The 21,092-nt window shown below is 46.5% G+C and overlaps 1 protein-coding gene and 1 pseudogene across 1 annotated transcript; both read left to right on the top strand.

The window, feature by feature from the left end:
• Positions 1-1,747: 1,747 nt before the first annotated feature.
• Positions 1,748-13,828, top strand: LOC119821787 (annotated as a pseudogene).
• Positions 13,829-14,101: 273 nt separating this feature from the next.
• Positions 14,102-20,163, top strand: LOC119820400 (zinc finger protein 419-like). The gene is given in 6 exon segments (XM_038338681.1): positions 14,102-14,341; positions 15,942-15,980; positions 17,094-17,220; positions 18,196-18,294; positions 18,798-19,375; positions 19,378-20,163. Coding segments are annotated over 6 exon segments (1,245 nt in total). The 5' UTR covers positions 14,102-14,269; the 3' UTR covers positions 19,708-20,163.
• Positions 20,164-21,092: the final 929 nt, after the last annotated feature.

The raw sequence follows: 21,092 nt of genomic DNA, 5'->3' as shown, positions 1-21,092 counted from the left end.
TATTTTATAATATGTATATCAGATTTATCTATAAGAGTCCATGCCATGGTGACCAGCTCCACTTTATGTTTCAGAGTAGAATAGTCTAGAATTTACTTTTCCTTTCTTTCTTTCTTTTTTCTATTTTGTTTTTCAAAACAAGGTTTCTCTGTGTAGCTTTGGAGCCTGTCCTGAAACTAGCCTCTGTAGACCAGGCTAGCCTCAAACTCACTGAGATCTGCCTGCCTCTGCCTCCCAAACGCAGGGATTAAAGGCATACACCACCACTGCCTGACTAGAATCTACTTTTCTAATATGTTTCAAGACAATGGTTTAATCTATTATTATTATATATTATTTTGGTTTTTGGAGACAGAATTTCTCTGTGTAGCCCTATTTGTTGTGGAACTTGCTGGAGAGACCAGACTGACCTCAAACTCACAGGGATTCACTTGCCTCTGCTTCCTGAGAGCTAGGATTAAGGGCATGCACCACCAGCACCCACTTATTATTATTATTGTTGTTATTGTTATTATTATTAATTATTATGGGTTTTGAGACAAGGTCTTTCTATATAGCCCTGACTGTCCTAGGACTCACTATGTAGACCAGGCTATCCTCACAGAGACTGCCTGCCTCTGCCTCTCCTGAGTGCTGGGATTAAAGACCTGGGCCACCACACCCAGTTTAATGATTTCTCTCCTATGCTTGATTTAAGAAAGGGGGGGGCTTCCCACTCGCTGTCCCAGTGCTTTGATCTGCCAACCACACCTCATCACCACACTTCCTCACGACACACTGTGGCCTAACAGAAAGGAGGTAGAATAGAAAATGAAGGCCATTGCAGAAAGGACAAAATGGTCAGCCCTTTCTCTACCGTAGCACATAGTCAGGAGCCATATGGAGGCCCACCCTTTCCAGAATCTACACTCACCATCCAGTTTCAGAATGTTCCAGAATGATAGGAACCTTTGATTTTCTCTTGTCTTCTGGAGTCCCCTGGAACCTATGGGGTTTGATCATTACTTCATACAGAGATGAGAGTCAGGGAGGATCGGAGAAATGATAGTGGAGTCCGAGACAGCGGAATAACATACAAGGAAGGTTTAGCATCTCTTCTACCACAGCACCGGCAGCATGATGCCCACCTGCGGGGGAGTTGGTTGTGAAGAGAGAGAGAGAGAGAGAGAGAGAGAGAGAGAGAGAGAGAGAGAGAGAGAGAGAGAGAGAGAGAGAGAGAGAGAGAGCGCTGGCTTATGGATCTGGTCCTTTTGCTCTGGCATAATGAACACATCCTAGGTCCATGAGAAAAGGCAGGAATACCGGTGGAGAAGAAAGAAAAGCACACTTCAGAATGTTTTCACATAAAAATCAGCTATGGCATTGTCAACATTAGCTTTAAGCTGAGCATCCCCGTGCGAAGGGAAATTTTAGGAATGCATTTATAGAATTCAGAGCCAGGAATCCACCCTTGATGATTCGGGAAATGGAAACACTGGCGCATCCGTAACCACCACAGTGTCTGCAAGAGTGCCTTTAACTCCTTACATACTGCTTATAGCTTCCACCTCTTTGGCTCTGTTCTTCTCTTCGGGGTGCATGTTATTTGAACTACATTACCCAGAAGAGACAGCGCAGACGGGCTCAGCCAATGAAAACTGGCGCTTCCGCGGGCTTTAACAAAAAAGAAAAAAGAAGACTGGACAGAAAAGAAAAAAAAGGATTTTTTTTTTTTCCAGTGGTTGTGGGCAAGTGATTGTTTTCCTGGATGCTCGTGTCAGGTCAGTGGAAAGCTGGTTTTTTTAAACCTCGTTGTCCAGAACTGGAAGACACGAGAGGAGCGAGGCTTTGTTTGGTGCTTTAGCAACCAGACAGGTTTGAAGTCTGCGAGGACCCTGTGTGACAGGTTGCAAGCCTGGGGAGCACAGCCATGTCTATGGACCCAGCTGTTCAACCAAGTCAGACTGCTGTGGCTGGGCAGGGAGCCAAGGAACAGGTGCGTACCACGTGACCATATCGTGTGTGTGTGTGTGTGTGTGTGTGTGTGTGTGTGTGTGCGCTCTCTCTCTCTCTCTCTCTCTCTCTCTCTCTCTCTCTCTCTCCCTCCAGCCCCCCAACCTCAACCCCCTCCCCGCGCCCCGTCCTAGCGTCCAAAATTTCCCGATGGCATGGGGTGTTCAAACACGTCCATTAACGAACCTGGGAAGATTTGTGAGTGTAAAACATATTTAGGGTCACAGAAGGCTGGGCAGTTTTCGTTGTTGTTGTTTGTTTGTTTTGTTTTGTTTTGTTTTTTGGTTTGGGTTTTGATGTGTTTGAAGCCGGCATCTCATGTAGCACAGGATGGCCTCAAACTCATAATCCTCCTGTTGCAGCCTTCCGGACGCTGAGATTACAGACATGTTCCCCCATGGTCCGTTACTTGAACAACCAATTTACCTACCTTCCCTTCCTTCTTTGCTTCCCATTTTCTCTTTTTGTTTGAGGCAGGGTCTCACTGTGTAGCCCTAGCTTGTCTGGGAGATGTTACCTGAATCAGGCTGGCCGTGAACTCAAAGAAGTTTGCTCATCTCCAACACGGGCCACCACACCTGTGTGTGAGCGGGAGGGGTGGGGTCCAGGCATGCTATCGTGCACATGTAGTGCACATAGAACAAGTTCCATTGGTGTGTTTCTCTCCGTCTACCTTCACGCGAGATCTGGGAATGGAGCTCAGACCATCTGGTTTCTGCAGCAGCGGGATCTGAGAATTGAGCCCAGACCATCTGGTTTCTGCAGCAGCGGGATCTGAGAATTGAGCCCAGACCATCTGGTTTCTGCAGCAGCGGGATCTGAGAATTGAGCTCAGACCATCTGGTTTCTGCAGCAGCGGGATCTGAGAATGGAGCTCAGACCATCTGGTTTCTGCAGCAGCGGGATCTGAGAATGGAGCTCAGACCATCTGGTTTCTGCAGCAGCGGGATCTGGGAATGGAGCTCAGACCATCTGGTTTCTGCAGCAGCGGGATCTGGGAATGGAGCTCAGACCATCTGGTTTCTGCAGCAGCGGGATCTGGGAATGGAGCTCAGACCATCTGGTTTCTGCACAAGCTCATTTACCCACCAGCCATCTTACGAACCCAGGCCTGGATTAACTTTATAGGCCCTCAGATCTCACATTTTCCCTCCCCGAGGAAAAAAATCCCCATAGACTGGGTCCAGTTCCCCCTTGGGCTCCGACTAGGTTCTCTTGTCCCACATTGCCCATCGGGGTCATCACTGCCTGGGATATCTGCCGGCTTCAGTGTCTGCCTCTGCTGTTCTCCTTACTCACCCAGCTCCGGGCTGAGAAAGAAAAGCTGAAGGTTTATTATTAGCTTGTGGTCCTGAGACTGTAACCCAGGGTCTCATGCATGGTCTTCAAGCCCTCTATATTGAACCTCATCCCCAGCCCTTTGCTTGTGGCTGGTACTCTACAGCTGAGCCACAGACAGCTCCAAGGATGGAGTCCTGTGATCTGATGTGGTATTGGCTGGTGTCTGCAGGACTGGACATCCCTAGAGTGTAAGGATTCTAGATTGTGATTGAGACATGGCTATTGGTGGGATAGATTTGGCTCAGCAGGCCTTCATGGCCACTCCCTGTGGAGAAAAGGAAGGTCAATCATACAGTTGGCATGAGTACCCTATCTGTGCCTCAGCTCTTTAGCCTTATGCAGAGGGATGGTCCCGTCCCCATGGAAGGACTCTCAGTAGAATTCCCTCCTTGGGGTGCACACCAGGCAGGTAGCTGAAGCCCAGAGCCTGATTTCTCAGGTTCAGCCCCTGTATTTATTCACTCTGAACTTGACAGTGTTTGGTCAAGATTCACACACAAATGGGCAATTAAAACAGCATGGAAATAACATTATTATGAGCACTTAACAATTTCTTGAAAACATATTCTGCACTTGATTAAAGCCTAATGTGTCAAGTATCACAATCTTTTATCTGTTTGTTTCCTTGCTTGTTTTCCTGTGTATGGGTGTTTTGCCTGCATGCATGTCTGTACACCACATGTGTGCTGGTGCCTACAGAGGCCAGAAGGTGGTATTGGATTCCCTGGGATTGCTGCTACAATTTGAGCTACCACATGAACACTAGGAATCAAGCCTAGGTCTTCTGAAAGAACAACCAGTGTTCTTTTTTTGTTTGTTTGATTGTTTTGGCTTTTTTGTTTTGTTTTTCAAAACAAGGTTTCTCTGTGTATCTTTGACTGTCCTGGAACTAGTTCTTGTAGACCAGGCTGGCCTCGAAATCACAGAGATCCGCCTGCCTCTGCCTCTCCAGTGCTAGGATTAAAGGCGTGAGCCACCACCACCCAGCGCAACCAGTGTTCTTAATAGCTGCGTCATATCTCTGGCCCCAAATATCACACCCTTAAATAAGTGTATATAAAACAAAAGCATGTTTTATAAAAGCATGCCTCAGTTCTCTGAGAATTTCTTTCACTGTCTTTTGATCATATTCACCCCCTCCTCTAGGTCCTCCCAGATGCACCCCACTTCCCTATCCAAACCATCAAGTCCAGTTTGTGTTAGCTATACACACACGCACACACACACACACACACACACACATATATATATATATATATATATATATATATATATATATGTATATATATATATATATATATACTCTTGGGTGTATGGCCGCCTACCAGAGCTTGGTTGCTTTACCAAGAACTATACTCTTAAAGAAAACAGACTTTTGCTCTCCCAGCAACCATCAGTTATCAATAGCTCTTTTGTTAGGAGTGGACTTTGTATCTACTGTCCCTCTCCATAGTCTGGCTTGACCACGCTTAGCTCTTATGTATGCTGTCACAATTGTCATGAGTTCATGTGCCACTGCCTTGCTGTGTCTGGGAAACACTGTTTCCTTGTCGTTCTCCACTACCTCTGACTCTTACATTCTTTCTACCACTCCCCCTTTCCAGGTGATCCCTAAGCCATGGGAAGAGGGCTTAGTGCAGGGCTTGGCCTTCTAAAATCCCTTATTCTTTACACCTTTGCTAGTTGTAGGCCATCCTGTTGATTGCCATCCTCTGCAAATAGAAGCTTCAATGATGAGGGTTGAGAGATGATTGATCTATGGAGGCATTGAGAGTCCATCTAATACCATGTCCGTGTAGCAGAACAATAGTATGGTCTCCCCCCGGGTCTATGACCTGCATAGACAGAGGCTTGTGGCCCCAGAGTGGTGTCTGCGTTGGGGTTCATCTTGTGAGGCAGGACATAAGTTCAGTCAGAAAGCCGTTGATTAGTAAATCCTTGTTCTTGCTATTTTGTTCACAATATCCAGAAATAGAAACAGCCTAGAGGGGCTGGAGAGATGGCTCAGAGGTTAAGAGCATTGCCTGCTCTTCCAAAGGTCCTGAGTTCAATTCCCAGCAACCACATGGTGGCTCACAACCATCTGTAATGGGGTCTGGTTTCCTCTTCTGGCCTGCAGGCATACACACAGACAGAATATTGTATACATAATAAATAAATATTTTAAAAAAAGAAACAGCCTAGATGCTCCTCAACTGATACTTGATAATGAAAATATGGTACATTTACACAATGGAATGTTATTCCACTGTTAAGAAAAACAAAATTATGGAATTTACAGGTAAACAGATGGAGTTGGAAACAGTTGGAGTGAGGTAACCCATGTCCAGAAATAGAAATGTTGTATTTTTCCTTCATTTGTGACTTTGAATCTTCAGATGTGTATGTTACATTTGGAGTACCCAGAGTGGTTAGAAAATTGACATCTGAGAGGTTTTCAAGGGAGGGAAGACAGGACGTAGTACTATAAAGGAATACATGGGACAATAAAGGTTAAGTTGGGGAGGAATGGGAGGTAAGGGTAGAGAGGAGACTGAGGGAGAGAAAAACATCACTAAAGACTTTTTGTGAAATCATATGGGAGCTAGGTGTGGTGGCTCATGCCTGTAAGTCCAGCACTTGGAAGGCAGAGGCAGGTGAATTTCTGCAGGATCAAAGTCAGCCTGCTCTACATAGTGAGTTCCAGAATAGCCAGGGAAATGTAGAGAGTCTCTGTCTCAAAAACATGAACAAGCAAGCAAACAAAAAAATCATATAGAAACCCACTATTATAGGGCTTACACACACACACACACGAAATGACTCTATAATGGGGTATGCTTGTTTTCTTGCTGTAATAAAGACCATGATAGAAACAAACCCTGGAGGAAAGGCTTTATTCGGCTGTCTTGGAATCTGTGTTGCTGTGACAAGACACCACAACCAGAGCAACTTGGGACGAGAGGGTTTTAATCACACTTCCACAGCACTGTGCATCATCCAAGGAAGTCAGGACAGAAACTCCCACAGGGCAGGGAGGCAGGAGCTGAAACAGAGGTCATGAAGGGCTGCTGCTTATTGGCTTACTCCTCGTAATTTGCTCAGCTTGCTTTTTTTATATATATATAGAACCCAGGGTATCACACACTCTGGGCTGGACCTTCCCCTATCGATCACTAATTAAGAAAATGTCGTATAGTCAATATTATGCAGGCATTTCTCAACTGTGTTGCCCTTCCTTCAGATAACTCTAGCTTGTGTCAAGTTGCCATAGAACTAGCCAACCCGTTGGCTTATACTTCCATTGCATAGTTCATCATTGAGGGAGTCAGGGCAGAACTCAAGGCAGGAACTGGAACAGAAACCATAGAGAAACGTTGTTTTCTGGCTGGCTCCCCAAGGCATGCTCAGCTTGCTTCTTACATTACTGAGCATCACCTGTTCAGGGGTGGCAATGTCCACAGTAGGCTGGGTCCTCCCAAACCAATCATTAATCAAGGAAATCCCCCATACAAATACCCACAGAACAATCTGATGACAATTCCTCAGTTGAGAGTCCCTGTTTCTAGATATGGCTAAATTTGTCTTAAGCTGACAGAAACTAACCAGCATACTGGGAAATAGTGCACCCACGCCAGACTAGATACCACAGACTACCAAATAAAAAGCCTAGTGCCAAGCATGGTCGCTACTTTTGGAGTTGTTGGCCAATGAGGTACCATAAGCCACCAAACATTACAGGCTATTGTCAGTGCTCCTGGCTGCCTGCCAGAACTTGACAGTAAGACCCTTGTGTTGAAAACACATCACACTTGAGTCATAAGCCATGATGTCACACTCGCCCAAAAGCTTCATCCCTACAGGATACCTTTGATGGTGCAGGAAGGCACCATGCATGCCACCAGAGGAGAAAGGTAAACGCCAATCTTAACCAGCTGTGAACCCTGGAACTGTAATAACGGCGTGGCGGTGCCCACCTATTTGTGCTAAAAGTCTCGCCTACAGTATTATACATCCAGGGAGGGACTGCACAGAGTACTTGACATGTAGGACAGAGTGCAGTACAACAGTACGGCTGTCGTACTAGAGCGATGCCTCAGTGATTAAGAGCACTGGATGTTCTTTCAGGATTCTGAGTTCAAGTCCCAGCAACCACATGGTAGCTCACTAACATCTGTGATGAGATCGGGTGCCCTCTTCTGGCCTGCAGGCGTACATGCAGGCAGAACACTGTATACATAATAAATAAATAAATCTAAAAAAAGGCAGTACTGCTGTCAAGGAACGGTGTCGTTCTCATTCCTGTGTTCCAGAAGACAGCACCGAGGAGTTGATCCAAGGGCACACAGAAAATAAGAGACCTCACTGAGGTCTGAAGCTCAGATAAACCTGACTGAGGTATGAGGGGGGCTCGGATGGTCCTTCAGGATGCCAACATAGTTGCATTTTACTCAAACCTTCTTTACCCGCAGGCTCCAGTAAGTGCAAAGGCATCAACTGACCATGAAGAGGTAAGTGGAGGGTGCCACAGGAACTCACACTCGTCAATCCCCTGATAAGTGATGTCTGGGAAGATAGTGGAACTCTCTACTTGCTATTCACCTATCCTATGTCTGAATTCCATGGAAGATGATTATAGAATATAAGGTCTCAGCACTGGAGAGACTGCTCAGTGGTTAAGAGAACTGACTGTTCTTCCAGAAGATCTGGGTTCAATTCTTAGCACCCACATGGTGGCTCACAACTGTCCATAGCTCCAGTTCTAGGAAACCTGACATCCTCACACAGACATGCATGCAAGTAAAACACCAATGCACATAAAATAAAAGCAAATAAATAAAAAATAAGGTCTCTGAGACCAGAGCAGGAAGCATATGGATAGGTTTCTTTTATAGAAACCACTCCCCTAGGAGTCAGAGGTAGTCAAGTTCCAGTGGTGGATTTTAGGAAATGCATGGAAGTGAGATGGACTAGGAATGCTCAGAAGCCCTGGGTGTGCTCGAGATCTGCTGGATGTGGTGGAAGGCGGCAGTTGGGAATGGTACAGTAGATGAGAAGCTGTGGGTTTGAACACTAAAATGGGAAACGGAGGGACATTATGAAGAGTGATGTGCAGAATAACAGGAAGAATGAATAGATGGACTCCAAGCTCCCATCTAGGGCTATAGTGGAGAGCAGCGCTCAGATCAGCACAGATCTGCTTAGCATGATGTAGAGGAGCCTACATAAATTTTTAGAAAGGTAGAACTTCCCATGACAGATGTCAAGACTGGGTGAATTTCATTTGTCTATCTGCCTCTGTGGCTGGTGCTGAATGCAGTGGTCACTGCAACCTTGAGTAGAGACTGTCAATGGATCAAGAGCCTGGTGCCCTCTGGAGAAGGAAGCTAAGTGGGAGGGGCTGTCTTTGGGATGTCAAAAGTCTAGGGGAAGGAAACTTTTTTGTCTTAACTCAATGATCTCTGTTATGACAGGGTTCTGTGACCTTTAACAACATGGCTATCTACTTCTCGAAGGAGGACTGGAAACTGCTTGATGACCTTCAGAGGCGTCTGTACCACCACGTGATGATGGAGGTCTTTGTTCTCATGTCCTCATTGGGTAAGCACCCCCCCCACACACACTTCTGTAAGAGCATCCTGTCTGGCTTGGCTTCTTTTCTAGAGAGAGATGTCTCCTTCCCAAACTGTTCCATTGACTCTTTCCCCACTGTCCTGGAGTAGGAAATGCAGGTGGAAGCCCTGGGCTTGGTACACTTCCATCTTCTTTCTCTTAAGTACAGCAAAGGGAGGTAGGAAGCAGCCTGGGGTGAGGAATCTTATAGTGGCTTCATAGAGTTCACCACACTGGTGGCCTCTCCATGACACTGTAAATACACGGCATTCCTATGACCCAAGTACTACTGTTCTCTGGGTGACTTGGGTCTGCCTGTGACAGGAATTGTGGCACTGATATACACATTATTTGGTGGATTATTTTGCAAGATCTCTCCAAGGGTTTTTGCAGTTAGTTTTCTTTCCTGTCAATTGCCATGAGTTACATCACTCTGATTTGGTATGTCATTCACCTGTCCTGCTCTTTACTTTAGGACTCATACCTTCTGGAACCCGTGACATCACTTGGCTGAAGTCTTCAGGAGATTCCTTCATCCCTGCACTGAGATTTCTGACTCCAAGTATGTGGACAGGCACTTCATTGCTATTATTTCAGAGCCAGGGAGCTCTCTCACCTATGAGTCTTGTGTGTGTTTGCCTGCTCACCTGTGGCACTATGTAACACTGGTTTTTCTTGATCATGTTGTTACTGTACACAAGTCCCCTGAACAGTCCTTGAATACAGATTCTTTAGGTGTTGTATTTAATGGGCATAGACATAGCCTTCTGCATTAAGTATCTCTGTCTTAGAGTTTTTATTACTGTGATAAAAACAAAAGCAACTCGAGGAAGAAAGGGCTTATTTCATCTTACATTTCCCAGTAAAAGTCCAAAACTGAGCATAATTCAAGGCAAGAACTCAAGGCAGAAACTGAAGCAGAGGCCATGGAGGAACACTGCTTACTGGCTTGCTCCTCAAGTTTACTCAGCCAGGATTAGCTGACCAGGGGTGGCACCACCTCCTATGATCTGGGCTCACCTACATCAATTTTTAATTTTTAAAAAATGGCCCTTGATTATTTTATGGAGGCACTTTGACAATTGAGATTCCCCATTCTCGGATGACCCTAACTTGAGCCAAGCAGAGAAAAAATCCAACCAAGACAGTCTCCAACAATTGAGGCTCTGCAGAAAGCCATTTTCTGAGGAAGGAATTCAGGTCCCCAGCACCCTTCCTTGTACTGCAAACCATTCCCTAGTTGTTGCTCATGTGGTTTCCTGGGAGAGGGACCTTCTAGTCTCATAACTGTAGTAAGCCCTTCCCATTTCGAAATTTCTGTGGGAAATCTCAGGTGCTGATCACTTGGGTATGTTGCCACTTCAAAGTCTATGTATCCCTTATCATTGTTTCTTTGTGTTTGGGTTGCTGCAAAGGAGTTGAGGTTGAAAAGATACCCTGTGAGCAGAACATTCCCATGGAAGGAGCGCTTAATGCGACCATGCTCCAACAGCAAGAGCTGAGCTGTGCGCAGAAATCCTTGTGCCAAGCAGAGAGCAGGAGTCCAGTTGTGAAGAGCACAAAAGGTGACCTTTCAGAGAAGAGTTTACAAAGCACAGACAATGTGAGGGACCTCCAGACTCTCTCCAGACCTCTTGGGCATCATGTGACTCACAGTAGTAGTGCAGAGCCACCCAGGAGCACTGAGAGAAAAAAGGCCATTCGCAGTAAGAAGAGGAACTTCAAATGCTGTGACTGTGGCAAATCCTTCAGTTGTAAGTCTCTGCTTATTCGACACCGGAGAAAAGCCTTTTAAGTGTGGGGAATGTGAGAAATCCTTCATCCAAAAGGCTGACCTGAATCAGCATGTCAAAGTTCACACTGGAGAGAAGCCTTTCAGATGCAGTGAATGTGGGAAAGATTTCAAACATAACTGCTCCCTTGTGGGCATCAAAGACTCCACACTGGAGAAAGACCTTATAAATGCAGCCAGTGTGGGGAATCATACATGAACAAATCCAGCCTCATCCGGCATAATCGAGAAAAACTGCAAAATCGAGAAAAAATCGGCAAAATCGAGAAAAACTGGAGAAAAGCCTTACAAGTGCAACAAGTGTGGAAAATTGTTCAAGGAGAGATCCAGTCTTGTTTACCATGCGCGCGTGCACACTGGAGAAAGGCCTTTTGAGTGTAGCAAATGTAGGAAGTGTTTTAAAAAGAACTCACACCTCATCAAACACCGAAAAGTTCACAGCAGAGGGAAACCTTTTAAGTGTAACGTGTGCGGGAGATCCTTTACTGTGAGGTGCAGCCTCATTAAACACCAGAGATTCCACACTGCAACAAAGCATCATGAGTGCAAGGAATGTGGCAAAGTGTTTTGCTACAGGACTGGACTTTCTCGACACCGGAAGACTCACGCTGAATAGAAGCATTGAATGCAGTGAATGGGGAAATCAATGTCATCATCTACTGTCCGCACACAAGAGAACGTTCTCTGGACAGAAGTCAAGAATGTTTCAAATGTGAGGTACCCTCACCCACACCTCCATCCTATTGAACTAGGGAGGCCACAGAGCTGGGATGCATCCTGAACCCACTGAATCTGGAAAAGCTTTAAGCAGATGTCTGCTGTTATTAGTGATAGCCACACAACCCAGATAGGTCTGCGAATGCAGACAAAAGTCTCCGGCCATTGGCCAACCTTGTTCAGCCTTAGGAGTGAGCCAGAGTCTGAAGAGAAGTCCTGAGAGTGGCCTTTGTGAGGGAGCCATTCAATGAATGTTACTCAACAATAAGAACATTGGGACAATATGAAAATTATTGCCATCTTCCTATTCCCAAGAAATTGGTGCTTTCTAGGAAGCTTAGCAAGAAGAAGTCCTGCGGTCTTTGTTGTTGTGTGTGTTTTTTGTTTTTTGCTTTTTGGTTTTGCTTTGTTTTGTTTTTGTTTTTTTTTTTGTTGTTGTTGTTTTTTTTTTTTTTTTTTTTTTTTGCTTTGTTGAGACAGGGTTTCTCTTTGTAGCCCTGGCTGTCCTGGAACTTGTAGTGTAGACCAGCCTGGCCTCAAACTCGGAGATCAGCCTGCCTCCACCTCCCAAGTGCTGGGATTAGAGAGAGGTACATGCACCACCACCACTAGGCCAAGCCCTGTGTTCTTGACTGCACCAGTGTGGAGTGGAGTTTCCATGTTACTGAGTTTGAATGGAGGAGGAACAGTGGTTAATGTTTAAATAAGACATGGTTTTTGTTGTTATTGTTGTTTGTTTGCTTTTTTCTCACTGAATGCTGCAGTTCCCGGAATAAATGATTGTTTTCTGTATAGTCTTCATAACCGTCGCGTCCCCATGGGTCACTAGTTTTGTTGGGGACCAGCTCTGTGTAGCACCTTATGCTCTCATGTAGGCGCACAACCCACATGCTTTAGGTATTTCTTGTTTTCTCAGGTGTGAATATTTTTGTCTGCATGTCTTTATGTACACCGAGTGCATGCCTGGTGTCTGTGAAGGCTCAAAGATGGTATTGGATTGCCTGGAACTGGTTACAGATGGTTATGAACCAGTATGTGTCCTGGAAATGGAACCCAGGTCCTCCGCAACAACAGCGTGAGGCACTGACTGTCCTGGGACTCGCTCTGTAGACCAGGTTAGGCTTGAACTCAGAGATTCACTTGCCTCTGCCTCCCACATGCTGGAATTAAAAAATGTACGCCGCTGTGTATGGCTAACCTTCCAGCGTTCCTGCGCAGTCTCCTCTGGGTAATGTAGGTCACAGTGTGTACCACAGAGACCCAGACAGTTGTAGAAGAGGAACGTGGAGAAGCCCTGTGCAAAAAATTGGCCGAACTCCTGCGGACACAGTCGTGGTTACAGAAGCGCCAGTGTTCCCGTTTCCCAGAGCAGCTGCCACGCAAATCTCTTACTTCTGAAGCGCATCCTCAGGGTCACAGCAAGGTGGTTTCCAAAGCTAAATTCCGTTGTCCATTCCCAAATTTCCCTTCGCACAATTGAAAAGTTATTCCTGACGACTCCATACTAATGTGTAAAAATGAGAAGTATTGCCGGGCATGGTGTCACACGCCTTTAATCCCAGCACTTAGGAGGCAGAGGCAGGTGGAGCTATGTGAGTTTGAAGCAGGCTAGCCTGGTCTACAGAGAGAGTTACAGGACCCCCAAGGCTGTTATACAGAGAAATCCTGTCTCAATAAAACAAAACAAACAAACAAAGAATGTGGGGGTAGGCTGGGGGAGAAGCTTCTGAATCTAGAATTCCGTGGGGTAGAAATCTGGGCTGGAGAGGTGGCTCAGCGGTTAAGAGCACTAGCTGCGTTTTCAGAGGTCCCTCCCAGGGACCACACAGTGGCTCACAACCATCTGTAATGAGGTCTGATGCCCTCCTCTGGTTTGCAGTCATACATGCAGGCTATATACTGTATACCTAATAAGTAGATTTGAGGGGGGCATTGAGATAGGGTTTCTCTGGCAGTCCTGGAACTAACTCTGTAGACCAGGCTCGCCTCGAACTCACTAAGATCCACCTGTCTCTGCCTCCCAAATGCTGGGATTAAAAGCGTGAACCACCAACGCCCGGTCATAAGTAGATCTTTAAAAAAAATCATTTTTTAAGAAGAAAAAAAGAGGATGAAATCCTTGATTTCAGTATGTTTTGTCCTCTTCCATGGTCACATTCCTGTATTTAGTGGCAAGGACCGGGCAAGTACCATTTCACACAGGCAAAAGTCTCAAATAAAAAAGTCAACATTGCCCCATCTCATGCATTTCTGAACAGTAAGCAAAACAACAAGGTCTCGCTATGTAACCCTGCCTTGACTGGAACACTCTATGACAGGCTGGTTTCTAAAACCCAGAGCCCTACCTGTCTGTGCCTGCAGTTCTACAGTTTGGGAGAGTTCCAGCAAGCTTAGCCTTATAGCTCACCCCCTACTATTTCTAATACACACACAACTCACCTCAGGTAGAAAATATTGGCGCATCTATAATTATAATATTCTCCACACCAGTCCCATGAAGTCCTCGGAAACTGCTTATGGGCAGTCACGTCCAGAACTGACATTTAATCCTATTTGTACTACATTGCCCAGAAAACATTGCAAGAAGCTCGACCAATGAAAATCGGTAGATCAGTGACGACAAGAACCGTTGGGCGGGACTTTGGGCTGTACGTGAAGGAGATTCTTTGTAACTTCCTGGACCCGTCAGTATGGTTTACTGAGAACTGGTTTCTTCTGCTTTGCCTATGATAAGAAAACCGGAGGCTTAGAAGCACTAGTCCTTCGTCGCAGAGACGGATCTGAGGTTTATGACGACACCTGTGACCCGATCCAGGCTTGAAGTAGGAATAAGCCATGTCCCAGGGCCCCACCATTCTGTGGAGCCCTATGGTGATCGTGGAGGCTGCGGGTGGAGCCCTGCCCCAGGTGAGTGTCTCGGGATCGCCCGCCTACCTAGAGCTTTGAGATCTGTGTCAGGAGCCAACAGGACAGGCCCCGTGTCCCCGACTATAGGACACTGATGGACGAGATCATGGTTTTGACATCTGAGTGCTAGAGAGAGATCCCTTGTGACTCTCCGTCTGGTAGACCCTACATCCAAAGACTTGCAGGCCCACGTGAGCTCAAAGACAGAAGTCCTGGAGTGACCCCTGCTGGCATTAGATAGGGGGTAGCGCAGTTGCAGAGATGCTGGTGACCACGGAAGATCTGAACAGAGAAGAGACTTCATCTATTCAGAATTTTTCAACCACCCCCCTCCCCAGGGAATACTGGGCATGGATGAGGCGATGTGGATGGAGACAGAGAACTTTGAATCTTTGGGTATATCCTGTGGACTGATGCAGGAATTGGGGGTGTAGACCATAGAGGTGGGGAGAGGCTTCAGATATCTGATAGATTTTTTTTTTAATTATTATTATTTCCTTCTGAGACAGTAATACTGACAGTCCTGGAACTCACTATGTAGAACGGGCTGGTCTCAGATTCACAAAGATCCTCCAGAGTGACTGGATTAAAGACATGGCCTCCAAGAAGTTCTTTATTTTCCTTTTCTCTAATTTTTTTGTGTGTGAAAGCACTCAGCATTTGAGTAAAGCCTATTGTGTTAGTTCACTGTTCTCCCCTTTTAACTCACTATGTGACTGACTGGCCAGTGTAGCCCATGCTGCCCTCACACTCACAGAAATCTGCTTCCTCCGCCTCCCATGTGCTGTAATTAAAGGGGTGGTGCACCCCTATGCCTGCCTAATGCCATATGCCCCACCCCCAACACACACACAGGCTTTTTCTGTTGGATTAAAGACATGGGCCACCACCACCTGGATCCTGAATTCTCAATTAAATGTAGGTAGATACAGCCATATATTCTGAAATAACCGTTTCAATGTTTGTGAAACTCTTTGACACAGTGTAGTCCTGTGGCCGGAAAAAGCCTGCAGTGAGTACTTGCCGCCTAGGACTGAGTTTGATACAATGATTTTCCTTGGAGCTAGGATTGTGGTGTGTGGGGTGAAATGGCACTCAAAGGCTCATGTATCTGAATGCTTAGTCACCAGGGAGTGGCACTATTTGAGAAAGATTGAGGAGGTGTAGCCTAGTTGGGCGACATGTAGCTGGGGAAATATGCCAATGTCATTGTCTCTTTTCTCTCTCTCTCTGCCTGCTGCTTCTATATCAGGGACGTAAAGCTCTCGGCTACTGCACTAGCACCATTGCCTGTCTGCTTCCCACCATGATAATGATGGACTAACCCTATAGAACTATAAGGAAGCCCCACTTAATTGCTTTTGTAAGATTTCCCTAGGTCGTGGTGTCTTTTCGGTAATTAAGCTGCCATGCCATTTTTACCCTCAGAGAATAAGGAGATTGAGTCCTTGTCCAAGGTCTCCCAGTGAGGGACACTATTAAGGGATGGAGCCCATGGGGTGGTTGGGTGAACCCGACTGCAGGTGTTTGAGGGGACTTGGATGAACCTTTGGGATACCAACACCCTCATTCTTTACTCACGGTCTTGTTTTATCCACAGGTTTCCCATTATTCATTGAAACCTGGCAACCAGGAAGAGGTAAGTGGAGGGTGCCCAGGAATCACAGCCCTGAGTGTTCACATAAGAGACCTCTGTGATTGTGTGTCCTGGGATTCTCTCTATCCTTGCATTGGATTTCCTGGCAGGTACTCAGAATGTAAGGCCCCCATGTCCACAGCAGGGAATACAGGGCCAGGCTTCTATTTATGGCAACCATGGGCTTAAGTTTCAGAGGTCTTAAGGCTCCAGTGATGAGCATCAGAGGAAACCTGGAAGTGAGATGGGTGGGGAATGCTGAGAACCCTCAGGTGTGCCTGAGGGCTGCTGGTTTAAGTGGGAGGTAGGAGTTGGTAACACAGTGGCCGAGGGCTGGGCTTGCATCCTGTGATGGAAATGTAAGTTCAGTGTGCAGACTGGTGTGTGTGCTGTGGAGTAGGCATAGGTGGTTTCCTGGCCTTCCTGCATGGGACAGAGTGGGCAACAGTGAGCCAAATGGGGTCTGTGTGAGGCAGATGGTTGGGAGGAGCCCATGTGAATTCTCTGGTAGAAAGGAGGGACTTTCCATGGCATCCTTCAAGCTTGGATTGACTCCAGCTGTGGTGGTTTTAATGCACATGTCCCACCTCCCATAGGTTCATAGACTTGAATACTTGGTCCCCATTGGTGGAACAGCTTGGGGAGGATTATGAGGTGTGGCCTTGCTGGAGGAGATGTGTCACTGTGGGCTTGTAGGTTTCAAAAGCCCATGCCACGCCATTCCCAGTTAACTCTCTCTGCCTGGTACCTGTGGTTCAGGATGTAAGGTCTCAGCTGCTGCTTCAGTGCCATGCATGGCTGCTGCCGTGAGGGTCATGGACTCACTCTGTGAACTGTAAGCCCCCAAGAAACTCTTTGTTCTGTAAGTGCCTTGGTCATGGTGTCTCTTCACAGTAATAGAAAAGTAAGTAAGACACCATCCGTCCACCTGCCTGTTCTTGCTGTAGTGCTGAACAGAGTGGTCAATGGGACCTTGAGGACAGACAGATGATGTCACAGCGTCAGAGCCTGGCACCCTCTGAGATAGGAGGCTAAGTGGGAGTGACCGTCTTGAGGATGGCGAGAGTCACAGACAAGGAGGCTTCATAGTAAACTCGACTTTCCCCTTTGTGGCAGGGCTGTGTGTCCTTTGAGGACGTGGCTGTGTACTTCTCCTGGGAGGAATGGAAGCTGCTTGATGACTCCCAAAGGCTCCTGTACCGGACTGTGATGACCGAGATCTTCGAACTTGTTTCCTCGCTGAGTAAGTCCCCCATCTTGTTAAAGCATATCTGTATGGACTTGGCTTGTTTTCTTCTACAGAGAGATGTATTCTTCTCAGAGCTAGCCTGTGAACACTGAGTCTTTCCTCCCACTGTCCTGTAGTGGAAAATACAGGTTATAGACACAGGCTTGTTACATAATACCTTTTCTCTCTTAAGAAGAGTAAAGGCAAACAGGAATCAGAAATCAGTTTGGGGTGACAATATTTGTCTGTGTGGTGAGTTACGCAAGGGCTCCTGGTACTCACTGTATTAACCAAGCTGGCTGGAACTCAGAGAGATCCTCCTGCCTCTGCCTTCCAAGTGCTGGGCTTAATGCTTTGTGCCACTAGTGGGTTGGGAGTCTCAACAGTGATCAGTCTTGTAAATGCATGGCATCTCTGTGACCCAGATGCTTCTCTCTCCTTCTAGGTGGCATGCTGTTGATCGATTTTTCTTTCCCACCAAGTCCCACATCCATTTAGTCCCAAATAAACACACAGAGGCTGCATTAATTATAAACTGATTGGCCTATTAGCTCAGGGATCTTATTAAATCTTATAATTTATATTAGCCCATAATTCTTGTCTGTGTTAGCCACATGTCTTGGTACCTTTTCAGTGAGGCAGTCACATCTTGCATCCTCTCTATCTGGGTGACAGCTGCAGACTGAATCTTTTCTCTTCCCAGAATTCTTCTGTTCTCATCGCCCCGCCTATACTTCCTGCCTGACTACTGCCCAGTCAGCATTTTATTAAAATATAGTTGACAGGGTACAGACCATTGTCCCACAGCAGCATGCCTTGTGTCTGCAGGTGGCAGGAGTTATGGAACTGATGGGTTCATTATTTGTTTTTCTTGCAAGGTACTCTTATAAGGATTGTTCTCATTAGGCATCTTTACTTTGGATTATTATGGGTTGGAGGATCAGTCAGTCCTTGTATGGAACACTCACTTCTTGTATCATTTAACTTTAGGACTTGAACTTTCTGGGATCAAGGACATAACTCGGGTGGAGTCTTGCGGAGATCTCTCCACGCCTGCACTGAGATTCCCGACTCCATGTTTGTGGACAGGTACTTGGAGGGTGGAGATTGCAGATGTATGCAGCTATTATTTCTGAACCAGGACCACCACCACCCGCCCCCACATATTAGTCTCACATGTTTTGCCCGTTGCCTTGCACACTGTGAAACTCCGGCTTTCCTTGATTGTGGTAGGGTGCATCATACCTAGGGCAGTCCTTAAATGCAGGACTTCAGTTGCCATGTCTTAGGGGCCTGGACAGCTTTCCGCACTGTGTCCTGCATCTTCAGCAGCTGCAGCTTCTGGAAAACTATTGCCGAGGACGGTGTTGAGGTTCACAGCGCTTCTCCCCGTGGTTCACTCCATGCTGTATTCTTGCTGTCCCTAAGGTCCCTGGGTCCTGTGATATTGACAAATGCAGCATGACAATGGGTCCCTGCCACCCTGAAGTAGCCTCTTTGTTCCGTAAGAAATCTCAGAACACAGTTAGTCAAGCATGCTGTCTGTCACTCCACCATCTCCACGCCGTTCATCAGTGTTTCTCTGTGTTCAGGTTGTTGGATCAAAGTGGAGAGTGAAGCGTCCCCCTTTGAGCAGAGTCTGTCTGCGGAAGGAGACCTTAGTGCATCTGTGCTCCAGCAGCAAGTGCTGAGCTGTGCTGAGACACCCTTACTAAGTGCAGACAACGCGATGATCATCCAGACTTCCTCAGGTCTTCTCAAGTATCAGGTGACTTCTAGTGACGGGGAGACACCCAGGACCACTGAGAATGGAGAGGCCATTCACCCCGAGAAGAAGACCTGCAAATGCAGTTACTGTGGCAAAGTCTTTACTAGTATCTCTCACCTTAATCGGCACTGGAAGATACACACTGGAGAAAAACCTTTTCAGTGCAGCGAGTGTGGGAAATCCTTCAGCCAGAAAGCCTTTCTCATCAAGCATTTCAGAATGCACACTGGAGAGAAGCCTTATAGGTGCAGTGAATGTGGCAAAGCCTTCAAGCATAATATCTCCCTCATTTCCCATCAGGGACTTCACACAGGAGAAATGCCTTTCAAGTGCAACGAATGTGGGAAATCGTACAGGAGCAGAGAAGGCCTTAAAGTTCATTATCGGTTTCACACCGGGGAAGAATGCCTTTTGAGTGCCAGCGAGTGGGGAAATCGTACAGGAGCAGGGAAGGCCTTTTGAATCATTTCTACAGTCACACTGCGGAGAAGCCTTTCAGCTGCAGCGAATGTGGGGAGTATTTCACCCAAAACTCTGACCTCATTGAACATCTTACAGTCCACGGCAAACCGTTCAAGTGCAATGAGTGTGGGAGAGTCTTTAATTCAAGTTACAACTTCGTTAGACACATGAAAGTTCACATTGTAGCCAAGCAGTATGCGTGCAGGGAGTGTGACAAAGTGTACTGCAGTAGCTCTAGCCTGTATAAACACCGCAAGATTCACACTCGATAAATAGCTAAGGAGGGCCCTGGGGTAAGAAGTCCCTTGCCTGAAATCTCGGCAGAACACAAGTGATGGATGCTTCAGAGCACGTGGCGGCACCGTTCACACACCTCCAACCCGTAAAAGTGGCGAGGTCACGGGGGCTAGGATGTGTCATGAACCCATGAATTCAGGGATCCATGTTTGAGGTCTCCGATCAGAAGTGTTTTCTGGAAACACCGTGACTCCACGTAGGTTTCTGAGTGCAGAGATTGTAGGGAACAGCGTCGGCCACTGGCGGAACTTCAGCTCTGGGACCCGAACCTGACCTTCGGGGAGGGCTTCTGAGAGGGCTCCTGTGGGACTCAGTGTGGTTGGGGGAGGAGCAGAGTGGCCTTGGATCTATAATGAAAGGCGACTTCTCCTTTTACTGAGTGTTACAGTGCCCTGAATAAATGCTTGTCTTTCCTGCTCTGTAGTCTTTCAGGACTGCTTGGTTTCAGGAGAGTTCTCGTTGTTGCCATTGCTATTGCTGTTAGATTCATTTTGTTTTTGTATGAGTGTTTGGTTGCATATATGTATGTCCACCATATACATATGTCTATGTGCGTACACCACATGTGTGTCTGGTGCTAACAAAGGTCAGAAGAGGGCACATTCTCCCTGCGGAACTAGAGGTACAGATGGTGGTGGATCACAGTGGCAATGCTAGGAAACCAACCCCTGTCCTCCAAAAGAGCAACATGTGCCCTTCACCATTGAGCTGTCTCCAGCCCTGATTCTCACACTAATTTTGATGGAGAGCAGCTCCATGGTGTTCCTCATGATCTCATGTTGAAGTGTAGCCCAAATATTTTCATTTTTGTGTTTGCCTGTGTGTATGTGTGTGTACTGAATGTGTGTGTGGTACCAGAGGAAGTCATTGATCCTCTGGAACTGGAATTACATAAGGTTGTGAGCTGTGTGTGTGCTGGGAGTGGAGCCTAGGTCTTCTGCAAGACAGCAGGTGCTCTTTTTGTTTTCTAAGACAGGGTTTCTCTGTGTAACAGTCCTGGCTGTCCTAGAACTCACTCTGTAGACCAGAGTGGCCCTCAGACTCCCAAATGCTGGGATTAAAGATATGCACATATGTATTTTGTGAGGTATAGTCTTCAAATTTTGTGCTTTTCTTGGTTTCCTGTGTTGTGTACGTGAGTGTATAACCCCAGCACAGTGCTATAGTATTGTTTTAATTTTTTATGTGCGTGTGTGGGGGCTTTGTTTTTTGCCTATATTTGGGGGCAGGATCTCACTTTATAGCCCCTGACTAGCCTCCATGTAGGCTCTGAGCTGACAGAAATATGCCTCTTGAATGCTGGGGTTGAGGTGAGTGCCACCACACCTGGCTTTGTTTTGACATGTCTTACTATTTCTAA

Source organism: Arvicola amphibius, chromosome 8, assembly GCF_903992535.2.
Source record: "Arvicola amphibius chromosome 8, mArvAmp1.2, whole genome shotgun sequence".
Taxonomy (NCBI): Eukaryota; Metazoa; Chordata; class Mammalia; order Rodentia; family Cricetidae; genus Arvicola; species Arvicola amphibius.
The sequence above is the reverse complement of the archived record's forward strand: the minus strand, read 5'-3'. Positions and strand labels throughout refer to the sequence as shown.